We start from the raw sequence: 20,868 nt of genomic DNA, 5'->3' as shown, positions 1-20,868 counted from the left end.
TGCATAGTAAATGCTTACTTTGATAATAATACCCATTCTGTAGAATTTCTGTCAATTATTATCATCACATTTAAACAAAACTTGTAGACTGAAAAAAAAAATTCCAATTCAAAGTCTCATGAATCTGTAAGGGCAACCACGTTGTTATCAAAATGGGAGGAAACAAAAAAGGAATGGCCAAAACGTTTCATTATAACTAACCTAGCAGGGAAATAAATCTTATTGATGCTCTATTGCATGTTATAGATTATGCTGAAACAAACAAATGATCTGATTGCTAAAAAACTCTGGAATTAATACAATTTCACACCAGTTTATAACTTAGATTATTTACCTCCTGTATGTGTTCAGCGTGCTCACTGAATTTCTCGGCAAATTCTTCCAGTCTGTCATGGTCCCCAGCAATAGCTGCATTTTTAAGCTGACTCATGAATTCAGCCTCATCTGTGATTTTGAAAAGCTCGTCTGCATGATCCAAGGCGGTATCTTGTAGCTAGCATATATTAATTATGCTTGAATCAAAGAGTATCTTTCCCTCGTTCATAATTGTCAATAAGTACATTTTAAAAAAAAATCGGAAAGAAACAAGATTGGAGAATTTATAGTACATTCTTCTGAAAATCTTTTTCACAACCATGTTTAATAATGTTTTAGAAATAAATTTTTTACCATATCTGATTTGAATGATTATTGACAGATTACTTGCATTACTGTGAGAATTTCAAGATTGTAGTGCAAACTAGAGAGTTGTATTCCTTGTTAAAAAAACAACAAGAAACATAACCTATTACTTTAAAAAAGGAACTGTTTTTATTTAAACGAATGTTTTTCCATTATGGCTTCATTGTGTCTTTTAGATATATCACTAATACAGTACTTCTTTTGTAGTCGAGGAATGTGAATTCTGGCCGTGGGTTCTACAAGCAGTGGCTTTCAATTAAAAGTGGGCATTGATACGTAATTATAGGGTTTTATGGTAAGTTGTAATAGATAAAAGTCATTGATTAGAAACCATCTAATCGTTGGTTTCTTGTAACAGATTAAGAATATATACAGCGTTACTTTTGTATTAAGGACAAAAAGAAAAGGTGATCCGTAATGTTTTACATGCTTAATAACATTTTGATTTATCAGTGGCATATTCGAGATTATGCAAGATGATAGTTTCAAAATCAGATGGTTGAATCTGCCGCACTTTGGAGAATGCAAGCACTAATGGTATGTGACCACAAAGAGAGTTCAGAGGACATATTAATAAAAGTATTACAAGAAATTTAAAAAAAAATTATTGACCAAGTTTTACAAAGAAAGATTAATTTTGAAATTGAATTTTAATGGAATGTTGATAATGAAAAGTTTAAACTTGAGACCATTATTTGAGAATATACTGTATTCTATTGTCAAATAGCTCTCCTCACTCACTGTGGATATGTTACTGTTTATAGTTATATATATATATATATATATATATATATATATTTCATAAAATAGTACTTGGAAAGCAAATTGAATAAAATTTATGAAACAGTTAAAGAACTAATTTGATAGATAAGCCCTTCTTCATTACAGGTAAAATGGCAAAGGTACACATCAAATAATAATGAAGAATAAAGCAGTACACAGTTAAATGTAATGTTAGAATACATAAGTTGAGTACATTACATTAAAATGAGTTTTGGATGTTTACCACATCATTACAGTCACATCTGTTATGCTTCATCTGATGATCATGCATCTTGTCAATATCCCAGCAGCATAGTTTCCTTTGCAAAAGGCTCTGATGTCTAAAGCATTCCACACTTCACTTCATGCTTTTCATAACCCATCTAGTTTATGGGGGTGATAGTTTCTTACACCATTTTCTGCAGTCTGATCAGAGAAATTCATGAGCACTGTTTCCAGCAATTTGACCAATATCTTTTTGTATGGAATATTGTGAAGACTTTATTCGTTCTCCAGCTGTTTGTGGTATGCTGTAGTTGAATGGATATGTTGTAGAAGCAGCTTGTGTTACATACTGTTGCTTGGGTCAGATGGATAGCTTTGCCAATGAATCTTGTGTCCATGGATTCTCACCTGCTACAAGAATTTGCTTACTGCGGCTGAGGTATGACTTGTTAAAGGTCTTTTTCTAGTTGATCCTAGTGCCCCCAAGTTGATCCATATTACTTTGGTCTCCAAAGCCAATAAGTGCAAAGGACATCCCCATCTTGGAAATTTTAAATCCCCCAATCTGAACATATCATTATGATCTGAGAGTATGAATAATTTACATTGGAAAGGACTGTTATCTTTCCCAAAAATAATCAGTTTTTGATAGCAATGTCAAAATATAGTTCTGATGCATGCAGTTCTGCTGCAACTTTCTATTGATTGTGGTTGTTACATGACTTGCTTATCTGGATATCTATGATCATTTTGATATATGGTGTAACTTATGTAATAGTAAGAATATAACCTGTGTATGTAGGAATATAATTTGTGTAATAGTAAAAATATATATTTGAGTAATAATAGTAAAAGCAAAATTTGCATTACAGTGACTGGCACTATTTACCAAGGATTTCCATGATAGATTTGATATGAGTAGTAAAAGACACTTCATAGTATAAATTGAATTATTACTTCTATTACAGAGTTTTTGCATCTAAAACTACTTACTGTCAACTTTTATACTTTAGTTTTTATTATTTCTAAAAAAAACTCAAGTGTTTTTCTTCAATACATTGCTGCAAACATTAAGTACTTTAAATTCTAAGACATGAACAATGTCCACCACTACCTTAATTTTCCAGAAAGGGGCCGAAGGCTGCCTGGAGGGATCACCTGCTATAACCACTCACACCACTATACAGTAGTGTGTTGTTTGTCAATTAGTTAGTAGACACTAAGCTGATGTCACATAAGGAACACTCAAGGTTGCGATTTGTACTGTTATGACATCAGTAAAATGTGTACATGCCATGAATCATGAGAAGAATTATCTACTCTATAGGCTACAACACAGCATGATATATGGACTTGAAAAGCAAGAAGTAAATATATTTGTTACTCTTAATTTTGATTTTATTGAAACAGAACACATCTGAAGACTCTGCAGAAGTACATCTAGTTTTTAGTTACTAGGTTATTATAAAGAATTATAAAATGATAACTTCTGTCTAACCTGTTGTTTCAGATCCTTACTGGCTCTTAAAGTCTGAAGGATAGATGCCTCAAGATCTTCGCTTGGTGAGATAGAACCTGCTTGATCCTGAAATAAGAAACACTCACTTCGGTAAATAGATATGTATTGTAAACGGTTTGTTTAGGAATAAGAATGAACACATAAATCAGTAATAATGAATAGCTGTATGAAATCTGAAGTAATTCAAATAAAAAAAAAGCCTCACCGATGTTTCACGTAGCAATTATTTTGAAATGTGAAGAAACAACAACAAAATGTTCTGACATACACAAGATATATCAAATATTTTAATAGGAACAAAAACGGATTAAACTTAAGATGTAGTTACGAAACATTGACAGATAAATAAATGACTGTTTGAAGCTTAATCATTGTGAGTTTCAGTGAAAACAAATTATATCAAGTCTATTCACGTATTTGTGGAACATCCATGCCCCCTCTATAACATGAAACTGAAGAACACAACCAGGCCTCCTGTATTTCTGGACTGTAATTATGTTTACTGCACTAAAAATGTCCTTTACTCATAACAAGTAACTCATTTTCATTCGAGTATTGGAAGAATACTTGTAATTTAATACTGTAATCGTGAAGTTTTATCAGGTAAAAAAATGGCACAGAGATGCAATTTAATATTTCATCTTGTGATGGTAACTCATTAGTTTTCTGTTTGTTCCTATTTGTTATAGGACTAACAAAAACAATTCCAAGCCTTGTAACTGATCAGAATTCTACTGTTGAATGTTGTCTATCTATGGACAGTTTGTCTGTTCCCAAAATGTTAGTGTTGAATGTTATCTGTGGATGTACAGTTTGTCTGTTTCCAATATTTTAGTGTCGAATGTTATCTGTGGATGTACAGTTTGTCTGTTTCCCAGAATTTTACTGTTGAATGTTATCTATCAATAGACAGTTTGTCTGTTTCCCAGAATTTTACTGTTGAATGTTATCTATCAATAGACAGTTTGTCTGTTTCCCAGAATTTAACTGCTGAATGTTATCTATGGATGGACAGTTTGTGTTTTCCAGAATTTTACTGCTAAATTTTAATTACTTTTGATGACTAAGGTTTTTTTCTTCATAAAAGTTCATATTATATGTATATATAGATGTATTTAACTGCAGTTTCTATGTATATATGGATGTATTTAGCTGTAATTTCTATGTATATATGGATGTATTTAACTGTAATTTCTATGCATAGATAGATATATTTAACTAGTTTCAATGGATATATTAATATATATGTATCTAACTAGATTTCATGTGTATATATAAATTTAACTAGTTTGTTGTGTACATATAAATGTATTTAACTGTGGTTTCAGTGTATATGTATAGATGTATGAAACTAGTTTCGATGTACATATAGATGTATTTGACTGTAGTTTTGATGATGGATATATAGATGTATATAACTGTAGTTTTGATGTACATGTAGATATTCAACTGTAGTTTTAATACTTACAAGTCCAACTCCTATTCTAAGTAGCTGGTTTAATTCAAGTTTAGCACGATCACACAGGAGGAGAATTTTTTCCCTGTGTTCGTTGGAAGTATAGGCAGAGTCAGTGAAGTCTTGTGTACGCTCCACCACTGTATCTAAGGCACTTGTCAACTGGTCTCTGTAAGCAGGCCCAACTAGGGTCATGCGGGTCATTTCTACAATATCCTATTAAGATGCGAAAACACATTTTTACTGCATGTTTTAAAACAAAAATTTATGCATATTGATATGCTTGCATAAATACCTTATTCAGTGAAATCACAAAATAAGTATAGATTTATCCTTATACAATAACTTTCATTACACAACAAAATCCACATCTTTCATGTGGCTATTCATTTCAGATTATAGAAAAATTCTACTAAAATACATTTAGTGCAAGAAATTCAAACATTTTGCTATATTTATAGACATTCCCAGACCTTGTAACTCAATCATTACATACATATTGTTATTGTTATGACAGCGGAAGTCACGTGATGCTGGTAACATCTCATGAGATTCTCGAAGGATCTTGCCTTTTCCTGGCAACTCTAGTCTTTTCTAGGCGACCTCTATTTTATTATATAAGCCCGGCAAATAAAGCGGAGAGAAGAATTGCAAATAGAGGGAGATATAGCGACAGATAATCGAGTCAAGTCGTAAGTAAAGTGCGTGAATTGTTGTGAATTATAGCGTGTGGATAAATTAAAGTGACTGTGGAAATTAAGTGTATTGCAAAGTTGTATTGAGAAAAAAATAAACTAGTTTTATTTAAGAAAGGACTTGTATCGCTGAAGTTCTTTAGAAAGAATTTTTTATGGGAAATTAACAAACAATCAGAGATGTAACATTATAAAAGGAAACATTGTTTAGTATTGTAAAGTTCTGATGACCTATTGAGGCGATATTTAATATACCATTTTGATGAATAATCCGAGCCATCCCTACATGGGCAGTGCAACCGCCTACCTGATAATTTTAAATACTACTCTCAAAACACAGCTATTTTGTTTCTTTTCGGTAAAAGCTTTTATTTGGTTTATGATACATAAACATTTTTATATATTTGTTGATTAATTTACATTAAAATATGTGTGCTGTATGGGTTTTTGTAGAATTATGAATCATTGACTTGGTCCAACAACAAATCTTTAGTCTAAAACAAAAGATTAAACTTATAAAGTTTAAAAATTTTTTGGGGAATAATATTTCTTTCTATTTAGGTCTATCTAAGTACAGCAATAAGCTTCAGATTTTAATAAGGTTAAAATATGGGGTTTGAACTTTGTAGTAAACACATCATTGATAGCTCACTATGGAGATTTGCACTAAAACTAGAGATCTAACTAGTTTCAAAATTATCAATAAAAGAACTTCAGTTTACATATTTTGTAACTTATGAAACATTTATGCCTTTATAAACGTAAATAAAATAATGACCTATGTCTCCAGAATGTAACTATAATAGCTCAATATTTTGCTATTACAGCTTCATCAGGAGCTATCGATTTCTTACCAGGTCACTAATCCAGTTGAATCTAAAATGGAACACTGTTAACAATAAATTTGACATTGATACACATGTTTAGAAAGTTCACATTATATTAAAATAATATCAAACGTTCCTGAATTTAAATTGTTGAAACAAATCGAACCAACAATACTAGATAAAAAATATGTGTAAACCAACAGGTAAACTATTAAAACCATTGGATTTAGAAAAGGGTACATGACACATGTAAATTATATCAATACATACCCCCAAAAATGTCTGACAATATTTTTCAACCCTTATAAGTTTGTATAGAGACTTCGTCAAGGTTCAAGATATTAAAATCTTAAGAATGCTATTAACATCTCTACACTAAAGGCCAACCTTTATATTTGTTAATCTTAGGTTTCTTTTTCTTGTGGAAAATCGAGTCTTTAATCTTTCTGTCTAGAAAACTATGACATTTAGATAAGATCTTGACATCCAATAATATGTCATCTCTTTGTGGTATGTCATGTTCTTTTCCATAACGTTCTGCAATAGCATTGTTAGTACTGAGGTTTTGGATGTCACACGCATGTTCAGATATTCGATAATGTACGGGTCGCCAAGTTTCTCCTACATAGTACTGGAACGTCTGCCACATGTTACTTCATACACAATGTTCTTACTATGATATCAGTCACATAGTCCATATTTAGTAGCTTTACAGTTATTAATGATTTAAGGGAGATGCCTAGGTTTTATACTATTTTAATAGGCAAGTCCAATCTTAGAATTATTCTCTTTAGTTTTGTTCTGATATTATCACTTATATATGGAATTACCCAAGTAACCTGAGCTTTAAATGTGCTTTCTTTGTTTCTATGGTTCAAGAGAATGTGTTTGTTTTCTTTTTGCCTATAAACATTTCTTATTATGTTTTGTATAAATTTCTGTGGATAAGCATTTTTTATTAAAAGACATCAGATTTTTCCTAGCCTCCTTCCACATTTCTTTGTTATGATAAACTTTATCAATCCTATGAAGGTAACTAATAGCTACACCTCTTTTTACTGCAGGGGAAGATGTGAGTGGAAATGCAAACAAAGGGCTTTAGTAGATGGCTTGCTAAAAATACCAGTAATGATTATAAACAAGATTACGACACTTATGATATACAACATTGTTTATTGACAAAAGATGGACATGGATAAACGTTTCGGAATTCTATCAGATTCCATCTTCAGTATCTAAAGCAGAATAAAATTAATTTACATAAGTCTTTATACATTTTCAAAGTACAGTTGCTAAATATAACGATAATTAAACAAATAAAACACTAAACAGTAATCATGGGGAGAAACTACAGCAAGAAAACACAAGGAAAAAAAAGGAAAAATCAGTAATACGAACATATTAAACAACCAACTTCGTTTTCCTTCGAACACCACGATTACCAGTAATGAATTCTCCATCCTTGACATGAATTAATATTTTAAAACAGTAAATTTCTACCAGTATGGCATACACAAGTGTAAGTTTTATGGATGGATGAATGTTGTTCAAGAACTCGAGGAAATTAATAAGAGGCTCCAAATTTGTGTTCCAAACTCCAAATATTTGATAATGAGGAACCCACTTTTTAAAAAATAAAAGCATTGAGACAGCTTGACTGGATAATGGAAAAATTTTATTATAAATGTACGATGTTTCAACAAGATTTTGTCATCCTCAGGTACAAGAAGTTTACAGAGATACATGAGTATATATATGCAGTATAGAACAAGGAGGTCACGTTACCAGATATTGCTTCACAGTCTAATATAGGTATCTTGGTACCCTAGGGTGTTGATTTAAGGTGGGGGCTGTTTTCTTCAATTAAGATAGCTTCTTTTATATGTATGGCTTGTGTTTCGACCTGGATCATAAGTATGTTGGCGAGAACAGGTTAAACCATCTGTTTGAAGAAAAACATAAATCCACACTTTATCCTACTCTATACTGGTACAGATATGTTGATGACACTTTTGCTGGTTTCACTTCTATGGAACACATAAACACTTTTTTTTAACACCTAAACTCCATTCACCCTAACATTAAATTCACCATTGAACACGAAAATAACAAACAGTTGTATTTTGCTAACCTTGACATTATCAGATCCAACACACAGTTCAAAACCAAAATTCACCAAAAAAATCACTCACCCAGGCCTCTACATTCCCTGGAATTCTGCCCATGAATCCAAACAAAAAAATTAATATACTAAAAAAATCTTATACACACACAGCTTCAAGACTTTGCTCAACTGACTACATAGATGAACAAATCAACTCTATATTTCCACTAACCATTGTCAAAACATTTCCACACAACCAACAGAACAAAAACCTCAAAACTCAACTCACAAACAAAATTCACACTAGTACACCAAACAAAAACACAACATTACACTGCAGTTTACCATTTATCCCAGACATCAGCTCAAAAATAATCAACACTTGGAGAAAACTTGCTATCAGACAAAAATTCCTGTTGACATCAAATTCCCCCCAAAACCTAGCACTAAACTAAAATCATTATTAAATAAAGATTACATAGAATCACACAATTCCAATGTCATTTATAAAATAGCATGCAGTAACTGTCCAGAATTGTATATCGAAGAAACAGGTAGAAAATTGAAAACCAGATTCAATGAAGATATTAAAAAACCCTCCCATGTTTTCCCCTATTGCAACTAAAAAAACCACAGTATATCCATACGAAACACTAATTTTAAACAAATAATCTTACATCAATAAAATAAAAGAAGCTATCTTAATTGAAAAAACAGCGCCACCTTAAGTTAACAACCCGGGGTACCAAGATACCTATATGAAGCAATATCTGGTCATATGACCTCTTTGTTTTATACTGCATATATATATATATATATATATACATATATATATACTCATGTATCTCTGTAAACTACTTGTTCCTGAGGCTGACAAAAATCTTGTCGAAATGTCAAGTGGTCTCAAAACTTTTAAACTCCAAATATATCATCGATGAATCTGTGCCAGATTAATGAGCTGATACTCCCTCCTGTTTTCCAATAATTAAGTGCTTTTAGTTCAAGTATATGCATAAATATTACAGCTAAGACTACTGTTACTCTATCACCCATAGCTTTTCTTCTGATTTGTTTATAAACAAACCTGATGAAGCTGTAATAGCAAAATATTGAGCTAATAAAGTTACATTCTGGAGATGTAGATCATTATTTCATTTACGTTTATAAAAACGTCTTGTAATAAACTACAATTTACGTTAAACAAAGTTAAGAATAATATCTTATGCTTTTACCTCAAATTTTTTGATAGCATTATGAACAGTGAGGCATTGATTTAGATCCTCCAGTCGCCACTCAGCAATACTAGATTTTTTACTATGCTTTGAACAGGTACCACTGTTTTTTCGTGGCTCTGTTGTACCTTTACTAGACGCAGCAAGGTCAGGAATTACTCCATCTTTAACAACAAAATGAATCAGATCCATTGCCCTCCTCATCTGTAAAAATACAGTGTCTCGATTTTCTCGCGCTGTTTCACACTCTGGATGCCTCAGGCAAGCCTGAAAGAAATTGTAGCTTTTAGATATGACTAATAAACAATTATGTATATTGTTTTTAAATCATCACACTTTCAAAGCTGATTCAGACAATGTTTCACTGACACTTCAAAATTTCTGGTACTCATAAAATTTATTCACCATAAAATCTACTAAATATTTTGAAAGGCTTAGTGCAACACCTATATTAACTAGGAGGTAATATTTTAAAAGGTTAATGCAACTAGAATGTAACATCGTGAGAGGCTTAATGCAACTAGAATCTAATATCTTCCTTAATGTAACTAGAAGTTATACTTTTCCCATAACGAAAATGTATTTCTAATAGGTACTTACCTACCTTCACAAGATTAGCTATTCTCGTTCAGTGCTGCTTTCTACATACAGACTTTATCTTTATGCATGTCACAAGCCTTGTGCTCCTCCCTTGTTGGAATTACTATACTCCAACATGCATCATCTCTTAACCAATAATAGCATGACATGCTTATGTGATGCATGTGACTCCCTCTACACTCTTCTGCCGAACCTTCACTTTGAAGTTTGGCAGAAGGTGTGAGCACCAGAGAAGTGGGGAGGAAGGGTGGGAAGTGTGATATCAGGTAAGTACCTATCAGAAATATATATTTTCAGTGTAGGAAACTTATAACTTCCGATAGGATAATTATTTCCTCTCACAATATTAGATAGAATCCCATGAAAGAAGAAAAGTATCCCCGAAAACATACAAAGGGTACCCCTGACAATGAGAGATATAGATCTGAAGATCAGAAGAGGGGAACTGCACCACTTCTGAGCCAGGTATACTATTCACCTATGTGTAGATTGTGTAATGCACAAGGGCGGAAATTGGGAGGTGTAGAGTGGCTAGGGTGCAGCGGACTGTACTTGGTAAGTCAACTACATCCAAAACCTCCTTGCAGGGTACCAACATCCACACAAGGGAAGGATGAGAATCATACCGTTTTCACCTCAAACTCAAGAATCGGGGACTAAGACTCACACCGATTTCTGTGTATGCCACGAGGATCGTCACTGATCTATCAATCTGGGAATTGACATCTGGTATCAAGAGGATGTCTATCACATGGAATCAACTCCCCTAACCATCCAAAGAGAATGAGGGATAGCACTAGAACAATCCCACATACTACCATTGTGACCAAAGTCACAGACGGAGCAATTGGGGGAGGAAGATAGACAACCTGAACTTATATTGATTGGTTCACTCTAATCCAAAACCTCTACGCTGCGAACCAAAGGTCCAAGAGAATAGATAGATCCAGTCTGGGCATGAAAGACGATTTATGACTAGATTGAAAGCACTTGGCACATGCAAGACGAATGTGATGTGTATGAGCCCAGTATAATAGATCGAAAGTCCGAAAACATAAATCTTTCTACCAGGTGTCTTCTTGGTGGTTGATATGTGCCACCACCATAGAGTTGTCCAAATGAACCATCACCAGACAATACAGGCAAGAAGAAGAAAGTGATGTAGTGCCCAACATACTGCTAGAAGTTCAAGAACATTGATATGCAAGACAGTTTCGTCTGCAGTCCAATGGCCTGAAGCTTCCTGATGATTGACCCATGCTCCTCATTCTTGAAGGGATGCATCCATGAAAAGATGTAGATCTGGATGCAGGAGAGGAAGTGGCACGCCCACCACCATATGGGCTTTGTCCAGCCACCATTAGAGATCATCTGAAAGGGAAGGAGGAAGGGAAATGGTGGTGGAAAGAGAATTCTGAGCAAAGTTTCATCGTTCATGAAGTGCTCACTGTAGAGATCTGATATGGACAAGACCGAGAGGGACCAGTGCAATCATGGAGGACCACATCCCCAAAAAGCAATAGAACCTCGTGAACAGTAAGTGACTGAGCCAAGATGGCATGGTGAATTAAAAGTTCCATGGAATGAAGATGTAAATGAGAAGGCAGAGTGCAACTGACACTGGTGTCGAAAAAGAACCCCAAATGGACAAGATATTGAGTTGATCGAAGGAATGACTTCTGCAATTTGATCAACCAGCCCACCCAAGCTGCCACAGAAAGGACTTGATGAGTATGAGTGGCCAATTCCTGCTCAGAAGGAGCCAGTCATCCATGTAATAATGAAATCGCATCCCCAGATCATGAAGATGATGAGCAAAAGCCTGGACTATGCGACAAAACACATAAGAAGCCAAGGCGAGTCTAAAGGGGATGACCCAAAATTGGTAAACCACCCCGAAATGTAAAAACCGAAGATAAGGTCGAGACATAGGTGCTATCAGGATGTGGAGGTAAACATTCATTTTCGTCATCCACAACCCTGGGGAAAACGCCCATCTCAGGGTGAGAAAAAACTCCATGGTGAACTTGAAGAGTGTGATGAAGCAGTTGAGGTGAGATAAATCAATGACTGGCCACCAATCCCTGCTGAAAATGCCCATCTCAAGGTGAGCAAAACTCCATGGTGAACTTGAAGAGTGCGATGAAGCAATTGAGGTGAGATAAACCAATGACCAGCCACCAATTCCCGGTAGTTTTTGGGAGTTAAAAACCTTAGAAGGATGGTGAATTGGTTCGATTGCTCATTGCAAAAGCAAATCTCAAACCACCTCTGACAGATGCTGGTAGATCATGGGATTTCAAAGAGGAGGAAAGAAAATGGGGCAAGGAGAAACAGGAGGTGGGGAAATAAACTGAATAATGAATCTTTCTGAAAGAACCCATATTACCCATTGATCATCTGTGAAGTGACACCAGCGAGAAAGAACCTCCAACAGTTGAGCTCCCACCAGACCCAAACCCACAGAGTAGTTACCAGTACTGGTGGCAATGGATGTTACATCATTGAGGAAATCGATGAAAAGAAGTACCCCAATTAAAAGGAACAGGTAATGGTTGGGAGAATGAAGGATGGGAAATGGGAATAGGTGGCATGTGAGACTCTGATCAAGACAAACAGGCTACAAAGGTCGTAAGCGTGGAGTACCGGCAGACTGATGTTGCAATGTGGCTCAATAGTTTTTGGGACTGTATCAGACATAACTGTATCTCAGGAAAGGTTCAAGACATAAGTCCCTGAGAGATGTTGAGGGTAAATTGACCTGAGCCAATACTGCATATCAATCTATAAAGTCCCAATAACAAAGAAACCACATATGTAATGCCAGTGCTGAGAATGAAATACAGGCTAATGTCGAGGAGAGAAGGTGAAGGGTATATGCAGAAATTCCCTCAGGATTTCTGTGGAGAACCTCCGATATGAGATGTATGGAAAAAATATATCATAGAAGATTAGTTAGGGCAAGATGAAGGTGAGAATATTGGGCATGGGTAATACTAATATTAGCTTTGGGAGCTGCCCTCCAAATAGGAAACAATGAACCCAACAACTGTTGATCCAAAAATGGATAGTCAGCATGATGGTAAGAAAGGGTGTACTGATCAGAAGTCCTCGGGGGCATGGCATACTGATCCCCTCACATAATTGTGAGACAAATTGATCTGCATGTACCCGAATATCAGGGGAGGGAGGAAATACCAAAAATGGTTGAGAAGATGACTCATGTAACAAGAAAGGACGAGATGAATAAGAGATAGGGGAAAGGGATAAAACATCACAAACCTGAGACACAAAATCTTTGAAGACCAAATGAGGCCTAGGTGATTCCTCAGGTTGCAATTGGGTAGGAACAGCAAACTCTGGAGGTGGGAAAAGATGATCAAAATCCTTGCCATTCTGAACAATTTCAGCTGACTCGGGAGAAGCCTGGGCAATGTCAGGGGACAAAGGTTGACCCATGTAAAATTCAATCTCCTGACGTATAAAGCAGAGAGATCCACCATTGGGTTGCCCACACCTGAGGCCTGAGAAAAAACACTGGTCGTTAGAGTGAACCTCAAAGTAGTAACGTGAACTTTGGAATTCATAACTCAAGAAAATGTTCACAAATTATCGAGTACAGAAATATAGCGACATGAATGAACTGGTATAAAAAACTCAAAAAGGAACCACTTTGTGGGAAAAAAATTGTTTGTCACACTGGAAGCACTAAGCACACAAAAGATGTCCGAACTCAAATGCTGCCAAACGAGAAGTAAAGGTTCAGTAGAGGAGTGTAGAAGGAGTCAAATGTGTTACATGAGCATGTTATGCTACTATTGGTTAAAAGATGATGCATGATGACTTTCATGAGAGACATGTTAGAATATAATAATTCCAACAAGGGGAGGCACAAGGCTTGTGGCATGTGTAAAGAAAAAGTTTGTATATAGAGGGTAGCACTGAAGAAGAATAGCTAATCTTGTGAGAGGAGGTAAGTACCGTATCAGAATCTAATATTTTGAAAGGTTTAATGCAACTATGATGTTAAGTAGGATGTAATGTTTTTAAAGACTTAAAGGAAGGAGTATTTTAACTAGGATGTAATAATTGTAATAAATGCTTAACGTATGTAGGATGTAAACTCACCTTGGAAGAAGTAAGTAACATCATAGTTGAGCGTTCCAAGATTTGACGAGCTGCAGCCATCTGTGCTCGCCTTCGCTCATCCTTTAGATCCTGAATAAAAGAGATTATATCCTCTTAATGTTAGCATGAAATACAATATAGAACATGTATAACATTTATTCTGCCTCTTTATATAATGCCTGGTAATAGTACGCACACACACACACACAGTTTGAAAAAATTCAGTAACTGAATTAAGTTACAATAAACCCGATCAAACAATGTACAGAAAGAATTTTGAAAACATTTGATGTATGTTTTCTTAGATGTAGTAAGAGAAATAATTGCAAAATAAAAAATTATACTCACATTTTGTCTATCTCCAGATAGATGAGCTAATTCAACCATTTCTGTGCCAAACTGACTAAAGGCTTTCACGAACTCTGTAAAGTTAGCCACATTTTCTAATCTGTTCAAACTAATGGACACCTAAAGAGAGACATGATTAAAGAACCTTGTTACCTGAAAGTATGTTTCCTTATTGTGCAAACCACAGCCAATGCAAACCATATAAGATGTAAAACTTTCTATTAACTAATACAATTTTTACAGAATTATAACTTAAAAGGATGGACACAAGGCTGAGGAAGGAATTTTTCATTTGTGGAACTATGGAAAATGTCTTGAGATGTTTCCTTGAAGCATCATGCATTCTTTTGGTATCACTGACTGTCACATCGTGATACATAAGGTACTTGAGAATAGGGACTATTGAAAAAGCTCTTGAAATGCTCAATCACCTCAACAGGCTTACATCCGTGACTCTAAAGCCAAATCTGCAAAAACACTTGAGGACTGAAGACTCTTATTACACTCAATTATTAATTTAAGAAGTACCATTGCAAATTTCAGGCATAGTGTGTATTTAGATGAATGACTTTTAATAATATGAAGTGTAAGGAAAATATTATGAGAATTATTTGTGATATCATACCTTGGAACTGCTGCTTATTTCATAAACAAATTCTGACCGTTAACAGGAGATATAATTTTGCACTAACCGTTTATCTAAAATACTTTTTCTCTCATTTTACAAGTTTGAAAAAGGAGGAAGAATATCAGTATTTTTCGTAATAATAATAATAATAACAAAATACTATCTTCTTATATTTTATGGCAATAAGTATACTTACATTTTATGCTACTATATACGTATAATCTAGATTAATTTTTATCTTCAAGTGTGAGAGAAAAGCCAACTATTCTTCACGTTTTGTTAATCCATCAAAGATATACATGTCTATATACTTTTTTAAAGACTCGTGAATTTAGCAACATATTACAGGTTCTTAAGCAAATGTGAAATTATGGTTGTTAATAACAACGAATGAAATGATGAAACCATAAATTAAATTCATGAATGCCATGATAAGGTGATTACTGATCACTGTACAGATCTTGTTCCGAGATCTTTCCTTGGCTTTTCACACATTCCTCTGGACACCACATTACGGGAGTCACTGACCACTACATTCTTGAGCCACTGATCACTATTCAGATCAGTGTCAATTGTAGACGTTTGTGGAATAATAAAAAAAATGCTAATTTATTGAATAATTCTTTACATGTGTGCAAGGGTCTTTAACAAGAATAATTCTTTACATGTGTGCAAGGGTCTTTAACAAGAATAATTCTTTACATGTGTGCAAGGGTCTTCTTTACATGTGTGCAAGGGTCTATAACAAGAATAATTCTTTACATGTGTGCAAGGGTCTTTAACAAGAATTGGATGCTTATAACACCATCTTTGTGAAACTTATTTCACTTAAGTCATATCTTTGTCCACGCCATTACAGCAGATCATCTGATTTATTTTATCACAGTTACTATCATTACCAATTTATTTAAAAGCAAAAATTCTAGTGTCACAAAAAAAAACACCTCAGGTCATGTAAGTTTAACCTTCCTTTTGACAATATCATTCAAACTTGTAAAAAAATACAAAGTTTTTCTTTCAATCCACAGAAAAAACTTTACATGTCTCAAAATGAAATTATTACGTGTCTCAAAATGAGGTTAATAACTATACAAGTGAAAAGCAACAAAAATAAAAGATGATTTACACTGCTTGGTTTTTGAAACAGTTTTTATGTGACTGAAATCTCTTTTTTTTTATCAATACCTTCAAAGTAAACGTGCCATCCGAGTTAAAATCATTTTCAACACCAAGTGATTTATTAAGACAATTCCACAGGATACTCACTCTGTCCTTGGCACTCAAAAGATGTTTGAGTACAACGGTATCAGCCAAGATTAGCACCTTTGTCACCGAAGACAGAAGAGATCGAGCTGCTCGAACCATACCGTTCTTGTCAGCACACTGACGAGCTTGTCCAACATCTCCTCGCTGAATTTCACAGAGCTGCTCAATCAGAGTACCTATAGCAAATGACATAAATAAATAAAATAATTTTAGAGCTTCATGATTTAATGAAACAATGGTAATAATTGATAATTTATTACATTGTGTTGAAGAACTAATCAAGAAACTTTACACACAGCACATAAATATCATTGGTGAACAGTTACAATCCATTTAATCCAAACTTCCAATCCAATTTTAATTTTCAATCTTCAATTATTACATTTTATCAGTTTGTAAATTATGTACATTCAATGCATGAAGTGGGGAAAAAGGTAGCGGGATGGTTTGTGAAATTTTTGAAGCTCATAAAAGAAAAGTGGTGGGATGGCTTGCAAAATTCTTGAAATTGAGAAAAGAGAGCCTAATTGGTTTGTGTATAATTTCATGTATCAGCTTGAAATAGCCACTCTGAATTTTTATAGTTTATTAACTCATTTTTGTTTCAATGTCACTTTGTGTTACATCTTGTTCCCCGCACTGGTGTGAAAGGGAGAAGAGAGAAAGGGTAAGATGTTTGGCATAGCCCTTGGCAACTGCAAAAGTATAGGGGCAGTTTCAAGTGTGTTAAAAGGTAGTGGGATGGTTTTAGAACCTCCTGGAAAGAAGTGGGATGGCATCACACCCCACTTCGAGCACTATCTCCATTGGAATGTTTAATCTATTCAGATGTGTTTCTCTTTTTTACAGGTATGGATATTACTATAAATACAATTGAATTTAATTTTTGGACGCTAGTTTTTTTTATATATTTTTGTCATACTTCTTGACTGAAGCAAAATAGTTATAGAAGCCACAAACATAAACTGACTTTATTCAATACAAGTATTCAATATTTCTTGTACATTCTGTAATTAGTGCATTGAGTATGTTTCTATCATAGTCAAAGGAACTTGCAAATTTTGCCCCTACACACTTAACATACATAAGAAACAAATGGTTGCAATGATGTAATATCTGAAAAATTAACATCACTTTACCTCTAAAATAAATGATGTCAGTGTTGTATTTTTTAAATGATTTTCATTAACTTGAATAGACTGTTTTGTAATTAGGTACATACCATTATGACATACTTCAAACGTGTATTATGAACATTCGGGAAGTAAACCTTTAAATTTTTATTTCACATTCAAGTGTTTGTTTACTGTTAAGCATGAAGCTACACGAGGGTTATCTTTGCTGTATCCACCATGAGTATCAAACCGGTTTTTAGCAGTATGAGGGGGAGAGCACACATATTTAAGTCAAGGTTTTCTGAACCCACAAGCTTTAAAGGTTCTTCACTGGGTAAAAAGACTGAGTTATATGTATCCAATCACAGGAAAAAAATTTTAAAAGATTATTTGAAATATTGTAGATTATGGCATAATGACCAAAAATTCTGTATTACACAATAGGTATTATTTAACTACATTCCATTGATAATCTGTATTCTGTTATTTTGTAACTTTCCATGTGGAACTTAATGTAAGCATATAAAAAAGATAATGAACATTATTTCCATGAGACTGGAATAAGGATATTTCGATAGCGTATGATTATATAACACTTAAACACATGATCTGAATTAACCACAAAATGCACAACAATCGGACAAGAATTAATACGTCATAACAGTGAAGTACTCAGCTGTCAATAGAAGTTAGTTGTTCAATATTTTTCAGAACACAAATGTGTTTGGTTTCATAATAAAAATTATTATTTTTTGCAAACAACTAAATGATGCACTATGAAAATTCTGAGACATATAACAGTCACCATAGTAAACCTAGCCTTATCTGGATTTTAGTTATCAAACAGTAACATAGTGTTACGACAGCGGAAGTCACGTGACTCTAATAACACGTCATGAGCTTCTAGAAAATTCATGTCCCTTCGTGAAGCCTCGAGTGTTTACTAGATTTTCGGTATTCTTGTATATAAGACCGCCAAGAAGTGACGGCAAGAAAGCAGTTGAATTGCAGAGAGAGATAGAGACGGACAGTTGGGTCGAGCGTGTGTGTGTCATTCGTTGTGAATAATAGCGTTTGTTTAAGTTATAGTGTGACCATGGATATTAAGTGTATTGCAAAGTTGTATTGAGAAAGAATAAACTAGTTTTATTTAAGAAAGGACTTGTATCGCTTAAGTTTCTTCGGAAAGAATTTTTACAGAAAATTAACTAATGACCAGAGACATAACAATATAACAGTCACCATAGTAAACCTAGCCTTATCTGGATTTTAGTTATCAAACAGTAACATATAACAGTCACCATAGTAAACCTAGCCTTATCTGGATTTTAGTTATCAAACAGTAAACTTCAATGTTTCATTTCTAAAAGTGTTCCTTTTCTCCAGATGTGTGATGAACACATTAAGATATTTTGTAAGATAATCCCTTAGTTAAGATATTGTGGTGCAGCTACCAGACATGTAGACAAGTAAAGACACAACTCAATATATTTCAGTAGTTACGGTATTGTTACGTATCTGCTTGTTTGTTAATTTCTGGTAGAAATTATTTCCAAGAAACTTCAGCGATACAAGTCCTTTCTTGGTTAAACCAGTTTATTCTTCCCCGATACAAACATTTAGCACACAGTAATTTCACAGTCAGTACGTTTCTCGTCACTTTCAACTTAACTACTTTTATAACACACGCTATAAATTACAGTGATTCACACACTTTACTTACCGTCACTACAGTTCGCTTCGTTAATTATCTATATCTCGCTGGCTTCTCTGCCAGGCTTATATACTAACAAATGCACTCGGGCCTCTCCGATCATTCGAGAAATTTCACGTACGCTACCAGCGTCAAACGCGCCAGCAGATTCACGTGACTTCCGCTGTTGTAACAGTATAGTAGTCCAGCTATGATAAGTGCAGACAAGTAAAGACATCACTCAATACATATTAGTAGCTGCTTGTAATTAATAATTCTGGGTTTATATACAGTACGTTATTAATTAAAAGGGTAAATAACAAATTAACGTGTCCACTCTTCTTCAGAAGCTATCGTGTCATGAGAATCATACTATGGTAAAAGTTTCCTCTACCTGCAGCTCTAGAGTCTTTACAGGCCTGATACATGTCAATCTTTATTTCTGGATTGTTATCAGCAATGGATTCCCCCACAGAGACGAACCTCTCAACTGCCAGGTTGACAGCCTGACCCACCCGCACAATGGCACGTAATGTCTTTTCTGATTTAATCGGCTTTTCTTTTGCATTGACTAGAGTTGTTATCTGAAAAATAAAAAGAGAAAAGTCAATTACTCAAAGTTACTCAACTTTAATAGACTAGAAAATACATGTTTTACATAGGTGAAACATTTGTAAATGAGCAACATGTAAGTGAAAAATATGAGGGACATATTTATTTAGTGTGCTTATTAATAAACTACAATATCGATATTAAAGTTTACGTATTTACTGTGTGCATAAATAAGCTATAAATGTTGATACTAGATGTACCTCCGCAGGGTCCCAGAAAGTGTTGTGTTTGAAGAGTAAATAAAATCAAAATTAATAGTAACAAATATTTTTATTTCTTGCTTTTAAGGTTCGCATATCATGCTGTCTCGTACACTACAGAGTGCATAATTCTTCTCGTGATTCATAGCATGCGCAGGTTTTGCTGACGTCACGACAGTACAAATTGCAACGTTAGGGTAAGCGTTCCTTATGTGACGTCATTGCAGTGTCTACTGACTGACTGACTGACAGACAACACATTAGTATGCAATGTTTGGAGTGGTTAAAGCAGGTGACCCCTCCAGGCGACCTTCGGCCTCTTTCAGGTAAATTACTGTATTATACATACAATATGTGAAGATGTAAAATGTAAATATAATTAACGTGAACAGGGTATACACATAAAGGAAAATACACTAATAACTGTACTACTTTTCCTTCACTGTCATACCTACCTTCTGTTTGTAACACTCTAACTCAGGATCTTTTACCGTTCATTACCGGCCGGGTCCATATATATTGTTACGACAGCGGAAGTCTCGTGACGCTGATAACACGTCATGAGTTTCTGGAAGGATCATGACTTTTCCTTGCAACTCTAGTCTTTTCTAGACGCCCTCTATTTTAGTAGATAAACCCGGCAAATAAAGCGGATATAATAATTGCAGATAGACAGAGATAGAGACAGATAACTGAGTCAAGTGAGCGGTAATGACGGTAATATAAAGTGTGTGTGTTTTATTATCGAGATTGCAAACTACTGACTGTGGAAATTCT

At 34.4% G+C, this 20,868-nt stretch overlaps 1 protein-coding gene across 1 annotated transcript in view; it reads right to left on the bottom strand.

Moving 5' to 3' along the window:
- LOC106464775 (alpha-catulin-like) overlaps positions 1-20,868 on the bottom strand; it is a 113,056-nt gene that overhangs the window by 9,962 nt on the left and 82,226 nt on the right. The window contains exons 2-9 of the mRNA XM_013924933.2: positions 19,674-19,863; positions 16,472-16,647; positions 14,578-14,697; positions 14,230-14,319; positions 9,502-9,768; positions 4,656-4,859; positions 3,167-3,253; positions 335-493 (exon numbers count right to left, since the gene is read on the bottom strand). Of these exons, the coding sequence (XP_013780387.1) occupies positions 335-493; positions 3,167-3,253; positions 4,656-4,859; positions 9,502-9,768; positions 14,230-14,319; positions 14,578-14,697; positions 16,472-16,647; positions 19,674-19,863 (1,293 nt within the window). The remainder of the gene's footprint in view (positions 1-334; positions 494-3,166; positions 3,254-4,655; positions 4,860-9,501; positions 9,769-14,229; positions 14,320-14,577; positions 14,698-16,471; positions 16,648-19,673; positions 19,864-20,868) is intronic.

The sequence above is a fragment of the Limulus polyphemus genome, unplaced genomic scaffold, assembly GCF_000517525.1.
Source record: "Limulus polyphemus unplaced genomic scaffold, Limulus_polyphemus-2.1.2 Scaffold1740, whole genome shotgun sequence".
In the NCBI taxonomy this organism is placed as follows: domain Eukaryota; kingdom Metazoa; phylum Arthropoda; class Merostomata; order Xiphosura; family Limulidae; genus Limulus; species Limulus polyphemus.
This window is presented reverse-complemented; position numbering and strand designations above follow the sequence as displayed.